This window comes from Zeus faber, assembly GCF_960531495.2.
Source record: "Zeus faber genome assembly, chromosome: 20".
Taxonomy (NCBI): domain Eukaryota; kingdom Metazoa; phylum Chordata; class Actinopteri; order Zeiformes; family Zeidae; genus Zeus; species Zeus faber.
The window spans coordinates 4,258,373-4,267,986 of NC_137207.1; the positions used below are offsets into that span (position 1 = coordinate 4,258,373).

The 9,614-nt window shown below is 41.4% G+C and overlaps 1 protein-coding gene across 1 annotated transcript; it reads left to right on the forward strand.

Annotated features, from left to right (window-relative positions):
- Positions 1-6,821: 6,821 nt before the first annotated feature.
- Positions 6,822-9,374, forward strand: LOC307245435 (hydroxycarboxylic acid receptor 2-like). Its single transcript, XM_080021005.1, has 3 exons — positions 6,822-6,856; positions 7,726-8,200; positions 8,474-9,374. The coding sequence occupies exons 2-3, from the start codon at positions 7,841-7,843 to the stop codon at positions 9,170-9,172; spliced, it is 1,059 nt and encodes a 352-aa protein (XP_079877131.1). The 5' UTR covers positions 6,822-6,856; positions 7,726-7,840; the 3' UTR covers positions 9,173-9,374.
- The last annotated feature ends 240 nt before the right edge of the window (positions 9,375-9,614 follow it).

Consider the following 9,614-nt stretch of genomic DNA (forward strand, 5'->3'; position numbering starts at 1 on the left):
CGAGGCCATTTATCTGATCGGCTTCAAACTTCACCTTCACGATTAAAAGTTATTAAAATATATATTTTTTGTCACATGATGTGGGCGTGGCAAAGCGTTGAATTTCATGTTCTCAAAAAAAGCTGTGTTTTCGTAATATTTTAGACACTTTTTATGCTTTTTTATGCTTTTTATGCTTTGTACTTTCTTGCTTCTCCTAGGGGATTTTTCAGATTAACTTCAAAGTTGGTGAGTGTCTACAAAACTCTTTGGGGATTAAAAGTCATTAAAACATTTTTTTTTCGTCACATGATGTGGGCGTGCCAACATGTTGAATTTCATGTTCGAAAAAACAGTTTGTGACTTTTGGGGCCTTAAGAAACTCAAAAATATCGCAAAAATTGCATACTCATCAGTCCCAGTGTGTCATTTGATATTCGATGGGTCCCACGCATGGGCGTGTCAAAATGCCCCCTGCCCTAATGCACTATGCCCCCTTTGTACTTTTGCAAACTCCTCCGAGGCGATATATCCAATCAGCTTCAACCTTGACGAGTGTCTACAAGACACCTTCCTGATTGAAAGTTATTAAAAAAATGTGTTTTCGTCACATGATGTGGGCGTGGCAAAGTGTTGAATTTCATGTTCATGTGTTTTCGTGATATTTTAGGCTTTTTTTATGCTTTGTATTTTCAAAAACTCCTCCTGGGGGATTTATCGGATTGACTTTAAAGTTGGCAAGTGTCTACAAGACACCTTGGGGATTCAAATTTATGAAAACATTTTGTTTTCATCACACAATGTGTTGACTTTTGGGGCCTTCAGAAACTCTAAAAATCACTAAACTTTGCACACTTGTCAGGCCCGGTGTGCCATTTCATATTCTATGGGAGTTTCAAAATGGCCGCCTACGCCCCCTAGAAAAAAAAAAAGACTCAAACCTATTCACTTTTTCCCTCGAAAATTCAGTATACATATGATAAATGGACTGCATCTTATATGGCACTTTTCCAGTCTTGCGACCACTCAAAGCACTTTACAATACACGCCTCACATTCACACATGGCAGCGATAACCATGCAAGGTGCACACCAGCTCATCAAGAGCACTTAAGGGTTCAGTGTCTTGCTCAAGGACACTTCGGCGTGCTGCCAGGAGGAACAGGGGATCGAACCGGGAACCCTCTGATTACTGGACGACCCGCTCTACCTCCATCACCACCGTCGCCCACACATATATAACATCACTAGACTTAAAAAATTATATATTGCCGCCATGACCAGAACACAACAGGAATGTCAGTGCCATTTGCCATGTGCCAATGTCAGTAATATTACAATTTTTGTAACTTTCATGCTTTGTACTTTAGATTCACACTTATTAAAAGAGCCTTGAATTTCATGTTGGAAAACAGCCACTTTTTTGTCGCTTTTTGGTCATTTTCATGCTCCGTAATTTCGCGGACTGCTTCAATCCAATTTATCCGGTCCCACCGACACTTTCACTTTGAGGACCCCGTCATCGCTGCTTGCAGCTTTAATGTATTTTATGTTTACATTTACATGAGAATCGGGAGAGTAGTACAAACTGTAATCTAGAGAGAGCCTGTTCTTCCGTGGCACTGGCGGGTTAGTTGAGTAAAAGTAATCTCGACGACACCCCCAGCTTCGTCCGATGACTGGGCAGTTGAAACGGGTGCCAAAGGCAATGCACAGGCCGGCGCACATCTTCAGCAGCTCTCCATTCCCATATTACTCACTCTATTATTCATATAAAGAGTAGAGATAAAATTGATTTTGTGTCAAGCAGTTGCCCAAGAAAAGGGCTTTGAAGTTCTGACTGTACGGTTTTTGACACGATTTTTGTGACCATAGCTATCCGGATTTTCCAATTTGAAAAAAAGGCTGTATTTCTGTAGTTGGATTGTCTCTGATTTTTTTAAAAAAAATGTTCGCAGCTAAACTGTGTCTGAAGGCTTCAGTTCGGCTTTCAGAAATGTTTTCCCGTATCTGGACTGCACCCGAACCTTATAATCAGAATATGCTTTATAAAACATGTATTTCTGTGTCTGGATTACATCAGGATATTAGGAATCTGGATTTTAGGTCGGTTTTAGCTTATGACCTACTCCCCATACACCCCCTCACACAGTGTATTAATGATATTAATGCATGGATATCACAGAACTTTTTGCAACTGAACAAAGATACAACAGAAATACTCATCTTTGGTGCAAAGGCTCAAAGACAGAAAATTGCAGCTCATCTCAGTTCTCTGTCCCTGGAGAGCAAGAATGAAGCCAAAAATCTGGGTGTAATCATAGACGGCGATCTAAATTTTAAGAACCATATCAATGACATCACAAAATCAGCCTTCTACCATCTAAATAACATTTCAAAATTAAGAGGCTTCCTCTCAAAAGCAGACTCTGAAAAATGTATCCATGCATTCATAATGAGTAGATTGGACTACTGTAATGGCCTATTCACCGGCCTCCCGAAATCAGCTGTGCAGCAGCTACAGTTAATCCAAAATGCGGCTGCACGCGTTCTCACTGGGACAAAAAAGTTTGAACATATCACACCTGTTCGTAGATCTCTACATTGGCTCCCCGTCAAAACTAGAATTGATTTTAAGATTCTGCTACTTGTATATAAAGCTATAATTAGCCTTGCACCTCAGTATATAAAATAAATGCTAATTATACACAAACCAGCAAGAACTTTCAGGTCCACAGGCAGTGGTCTTTTAACTATTCCTCGTACCAACTCTAAAGCAGGGGAGGCTGCCTTCTGTATCTATGCCCTGAGTAAATGGAACACCCTGCTGAGGGACCTGAGAGAGGCCCCCACACTGAACACTTTTAAAAGCAGGTTCAAAACCTGTTCACTACAGTCTATGACTGTGTGTGTGTGTGTGTGTGTGTGTGTGTGTGTGTGTGTGTGTGTGTGTGTGTGTGTGTGTGTGTGTGTGTGTGTGTGTGTGCGTGTGCGTGTGTGTGTATGGGTGGATGGGGGGATATGTGTGTGTGGGTGTTCTGTGGGTATGCTGTGAGATTTTTTCTGTGTGTGCTCTGTATGCTGTGATATCTGTCTATTCCGCACTGACGGTTTTTGTAATTGCACAGACATTTTCTGCTGCTGTTTCTGTTGGTGCTACTGTTTTTGTTGCTGCTGTTTTGGTTGTTGCTGTTGATGCTGCTGCTGTTGTTTCCCGCCTGGGGCGCTGTTGGCACCGTGCTCCGGCAGGTACTCTCCCAAATAGGAGCCTTTCTGTGTGGAGTTTGCATGTTCTCCCCGTGCTCACATGGGGTTTCCTCCATCTAACATCAGTAAGGACCCCCACCAAAAACATGCATTCATCACCATTGTCCTACCAGCGATGGACATTTGGTACCAGGTCCCCGGGCGCGTCGACGAATGCTGCCCAATGCTCCTGGCTGCACCCCCCCCCGGAGGAAGGACAAGCCAGGATGGGTTAAATGCATAGGCCACATTTCACCGGCCACCACCCAAAAAACGTGTGTGTGTGTGTGTGTGTGTGTGTGTGTGTGTGTGTGTGTGTGTGTGTGTGTGTGTGTGTGTGTGTGTGTGTGTGTGTGTGTGTGTGATGTGTCGTGTGATAAACAAAGATTCTTCTTCTTCTTCTTCTAATTTCAACAAATCCAGTATTATTTTAATGTTAAGTATTTGAAAATCAAACCATCTTCCTTTTTTCAACCGAATTTTGAATGACTGGCTACTTTTCTTCAACCCAGGCCTATATTTTTAATGGGTGTTTTGTTTTTAGATCAAAATGTTTGGCCTTTTGGACTGCAATTATCCAGCAGAGTTGTACGTTTCTCAAAAGTAAAGCGTTCAGCAAGGTTATGGCATGAACAGGAAATGTTGGGAACTAAAATTTCAATAAGGCCTGGGTTGAAAATCGGTGAAACATACAAGCATGCAACATCGTGTGACTTCTTTTGGTAAATGATTGCATGAATGAATGAATGAATGAATACCCCATCATTTAGGGAATAGATTTTATCCATCAGTGGTACATAGTTTGGCAGGGGAAGCGATGCTCTCTCCCAGTGATTCTTCAGGTCGTACCAGGAGTACCTCCCGGGGCATCGTCTTCCTGGTCAAGATGCACCGGATCCTGACAGTGCTGGAGTTCCTTATCCCGCTGGCCATGCTGTTCTTCTGCAGCGGCCGCATTTCCTGCATTCTGAGGCAGATGGACAAGGCGTCAGGCGTTCGGTTTATGTACATTACATGTGCAGTTAAATTGCACCTCAGAACAGGCCAAAATACAGCCACATGGGCTACATGAAAAAACATAAGAAATATTTTTGGTCCAACCATGTGCATTCTTGGAGCCATTAAATATGACTTTCCCTGGTGCAGATACATCGATTCCACAGTCCCAGTCCCAGTCCCCCCCCTCCATTTATTTGTTGTTTTACACAACACAAGTAAGACATTGATTGATTGTGAATGGCGAGATAAATTTATATGTTTGTGATTTTGCATTTGAAAATCTAAATACAATTTGCAGTGAAATTGTGACACAGAATTACTTCCATACAAAAGTTAAGAATCTCAAGTTCTTGTTAAAATGGTAGCCCTACTTGACAAAATGTAATAATGTCTGATTACCTGAGCTGGCGTGACCACTCAGCACAAAATAAAACCACTCAGCACAAAATAAAACCACAACCAAATTTCTTCACAGTCATTCTACCTCATCAATGGATGACATACATAAATGTTTATGCAAATGTTTCTAAGAATCTATTTATTTTATCACTGGTTTCCATGGTGTTACTAATGTTGGCAATTGCTTCTAGATTTTCTACAACACTCCCGTTTTCCAATGGGAAAAGCAGGAAGCAAAATATTGTGGAAGTGGCCTATAAAAGACAAAAGACAACATAAAATAAAATAAAATAAAATAAAATAAAATAAAATAAAATAAAACACACACACACACACACACACACCAGGAAAGGATTTATTGTGAGGAGAAAAATTGTTGACTGAGATGATCTGTGCTTTTAATTTCCAATAACTGAGCCGCTTTGCTGGAATCAAATTTAAACTCGTAGATTGAGTCGCATTCTCTTTTCTAGAAAGAAGAAGAAAGAAGAAACAGTCTTTATTTGTCACACAACACACCACACTACAACACATGCTTGCACACACACACACACATGCACATGCTTTGGATGGTGGCCGGTGAATTGGTTCTTCTGCATTTAACCCATCCTGGCTTGTCCTTCCTCTGGGGCCACAGCCAGGAGCAGTGGGCAGCATACGTGGACGCGCCCGGGGACCAGGTAATAAGTGTCCATCGCTGGTCAGATGGTGATGGGTGCATGTTTTTGAGGGGGGTCCTTACTGACGTGAGGTGGAGGAAACCCCATGTGAGCACAGGGAGAACATGCAAACTCCACACAGAAAGGCTCCTATTTTTGGGAGATAACCCGCCAAAAATAGGAGCCTTTCTGTGTGGAGTTTGCATGTTCTCCCATTCCCATTCTCTACATTCCATTCTTTGTTAAAAACTGTGATTTCAATGAGTTAACTTTATTTGATAAAAGGTTAAAACCATCAATGAAGTTGCTGATCACACGACTTTTTGTATTTTTTTGTAACATTTTTATGAAAAGCATTGTTCAAGTTTCAAAGAAAATTTAAAAATATAGCTGCAGGCAGCAATACGTGGGGTCCAGGGTAGTCGGCCCATCGTTAAAGTTCAATTGAGAAGTCTGCTTTTGCTCTCTGTTCCGGTGTGTTTTGTGACTGCAGAAGTTCATTGGTTCCCGTGCGAAAAAGTGATTGACCGCCAGAACTGATTGTCGTCCGCTGGGTGGGCTATGATCTGTCAAAAATAACCCTCATGAATGACACCAAGTCACTTTGAGGCATAAACAATATTTCGGTCACAAGGTAGGAGCTGCAATCACTTTTTGGCAAGTGCAACACTGCATTTTATGAGCTGTATTGGCCCTTTAAATGTATTTCAACTGTCAAATGCAACCATCAAGGGTGAAATTAAGTCGTTTCAAGGCAGAAACAACCTTTCAGCCACAAAGTAGGAGCTCAATAATAATGTATTTTATAAACAGATAAATACATAAAATCAAATGTACAAATCTTTGAATCAAAAAAGGACTTTGTTCACATGCTATCATGTGCCGGACCCCTAATAACTGTGTGGGGTTTTAAAAAAAAACATGTTTCCTTATTTTTCTTTATCTTCAGAAAATGATCTGGCAACCTCCAGAAAACATTTGCATATGCAATGTCTCAAACGAGAGGGAAAGAGGAAACGCTGATGTGGTAATATGCCTCATGGTACACAAACAATAATGCAATGTTGGCATGGGTGAACCAGGGATTTTAACATTTCCTGACATCTCTGATGCTGATTTTTTATCTGGAAGGAAATGCCTTTCGATCAGTAAAACTGTGAACCGTCAATGGGTACCCATCAAACCCACAAAATGTTACAAGTTAGAAGACACACCGATGGCTTCAGCGATTTATTATTTTCAAGATTGACTTGGTGATCATGTTTGAAGGTTTTTAAGTCAGTTCCATCGTCATCATCTATGAAAAAGAAATAATAATAATAATAATAATAATAATTAATAATAACAATAATCATAAAATATATAAAGCTGTAATTGTCGTTTATTTTTGTGAACTAGCAAAATGACAGTATATAATTTCTTCAATTCAATAAAAGAAAATCTGTACAGATTACCGTTGATGCGACTAATGGGCGTGGTTTAGGTTCCTGTACATATAGTCAGCAGCCCAGCTTATTACTGTCACCTTTTTCATTGTGGTATTTCATCTATTGGTACACACGCCACCGTTGTCAGGTGAGTACAGATTATTGGTCAAATCACATCTTTTTTAGAATAGGTTTAGTTATTTCACAAATGTTATCATCCTGTATCTTATTTGTTGCTTCTGGTGTTGTGTATTAATTTATTGAAATCAAATAGAAATCTATATATATTGAAATCTATAGAAGATATGGTTGCGTTATAAATGTTCAACATATTAAATTTGTTAATATGTTTGTTTTTCCAAGACTTTCCTTGGATAAATAGGACATTTATGTAATTATTCTATGAGCATATGTCCGAATAAAATACAGATTTTAACTTAAATTTTGAGTGTATATACACAGAATAGAAAGGAAATGACATTTTTATGACTAAGGAAAAATTTGATGTTATGGGATCAGTACATTTCTCTTTGAAAAACAGATTTTCTCCACTCCGTGTGTCTTAATTTCTTTTGAAATAAGGAAGGATGTTAAGGGGGGGGGGGGGGGGGTTAAGAGGGGAACCATGTTATTTCCTAAATACCTTCTGAGAACAGAACAGAAAAAAGAATGTCCAAAACGTGGTCATACACAGTTCTGCCCAATAAAATCTGCTTTTCTAGCTAATTTAAAAAAATCCAGTATTATTTTCATGATTAGTGTTTGAAAATCAGACCATCTTCCTTTTTTCAACCAAATTTTGAATGACTGGCTTTTTTTCAACCCAGGCCTATATTTTTAATGTTTTTTTTGTTTTTAGATTAAAATGTTTGGCCTATTGGACTGCAATTAAGCCAGCAGAGTTGCACGTTTCTTAATAGTAAAGCTTTCAGCAAGGTTATGGCATGAACAGTAAATGATGGGAACCAAAATTTCATAAGCCCTGGGTTTAAAATCGGTGAACCTCTCCTTTGAAAGCTGTGCCATCTTGCACACACCTGTACATTAAAGATCAACGACAGGAAAGTAATGTGATCGGCTTCTTTGATTTGTCAAGAGGAATCAGACACTCAGCAGCAACTTCACCAGCGGGATGGCAAACGACACCAATCAGACTTCTGGCTGCCCGCCTGTTGGAATATATCTGGAAGGGCTGTTGCTGCCTCCACTCCTTATCATTGATGTAATTCTGGGGATTATCGGAAACGCGGTGGCCATGTGGATCTTCTGCCGTAAACTGAAGACCTGGAACAACAACACTTTGTTCCTCTTCAACCTGGTCATCGCTGACTTCTTCGTCTTAGTCAGCTTGCCGCTGAGAATCGACGCCTTGCTCAGGGGTCACTGGGTGTTTGGGGACGGCTTGTGTCGGATCAACCTCTTCCTGATGTTTGCCAACCGCTCGGCAAGCATCGGCCTCATGACTTTTTTGGCAGTCTACCGCTACTTTAAGGTGGGGTGAGGTATAATACATTGACTTCATAACAATAACAGCCGTGTGTGTGTGGTCAGATTGTGAAACATTCAAGCATGCAACATTGTGTGACTTCTTTTGGTAAATGATTGCATGAATGAATGAATGAATACCCCATCATTTATGGAATAGATTATATCCATCAGTGGTACATACTTTGGGTTTTTTGCCAGTTGTCGTGAGTATTTGAGTACCATGCCCTTGACATCTACTATCCTAGACAAACTACTTTCACTTTTTGTCTGGTTTCAGGTGGTCCACCCTCATCATCAGATCAACCACATGACCAAGAGGCAGGCTTGGTACACGCTGGCTCTCCTGTGGCTTCTGGTGATTGCCCCGCGGGTCCCCATGCTGGCCTACAGCTACATCAGGGGAAGTGATGCCGCCTACCAGTGCTTCTTCTTCACGTCGTACCAGGAGAAGTCCCGGGCCATCATCTTCCTGGTCGGGATGCATCGGATCCTGACGGTGCTGGAGTTCCTCATCCCGCTGGCCATGCTGTTCTTCTGCAGCGGCCGCATTTCCTGCGTCCTGAGGCAACGGCAGATGAGCAAGACGCCGGGCGCGCGGCGGGCTGTGCGTGCGTGCATCGTGATCGTGGTGGTGTTCATGGTGTGCTTCCTGCCCAGCACAGTGACCACTGCCGGCATGTGGGTCATCCGCTCGTACCGGCCACAGGACTGCACCTCCTTCTACATCTTCACCCAAATCACCATCGTCTCGTTCGGTCTAAACTTCCTCAACTCCGCACTTGACCCCATCATCTACTGCTTCTCCAGCTCCATGTTCCGCCACGCCCTGGTGAGCTCCCTGCCGCCAGTGTTGCGCTGCTGTGGAGGCGATGCGGGCAAAGGGTCAGTTGCGGAGGCAACGTCCAAAACTCAGTCAACCTCACAGCAAGAAATGAAACCAATCCAGGTGGAGGGGGGGAGTGAGGAGATAGAATGACTGGCTAGGATCTCCACGCTGAATTTAAAATATCTACCATGCTCTTACCATAGCCTCCTGTGCAGCCATTAAGTCCCATTGTAAACAGGCATCCCTCTGATTAAACTGTGGTTAAACTGTTAATTATTAGTGCTACTATACCTCTGTATTTGGCTATATTTTCTTCATTGTGTACACTTAGTTTAAAATATACCTGTTTAGTCATCTCCTTCAGACTTTGTGATTTGTGGGCATTTGGTTTATGTACATTACATGTGCAGTAAAATTGCACCTCAGTACAGGCCAAAATACAGCTACATAGGCTACGTGAGAAAAAACATAAGACATTTTCTTTGGTCCAACCATAGAATAAGAAAATTTAAAAAAAACATAAGAATCTATTTATTTTATCATTGGTTTCCATGGTCTTGCTAACGAAAGGGAACCAAAATTGAGTGGAAGT

Coding starts and splice junctions, on each gene's coding strand:
- LOC307245435 (XM_080021005.1), top strand. CDS start 7,841: ATGGCAAACGACACCAATCAGACTTCTGGCTGCCCGCCTGTTGGAATA. Junction 8,201..8,473: donor CAGTCTACCGCTACTTTAAG/GTGGGGTGAGGT, acceptor GTCTGGTTTCAG/GTGGTCCACCCTCATCATCA.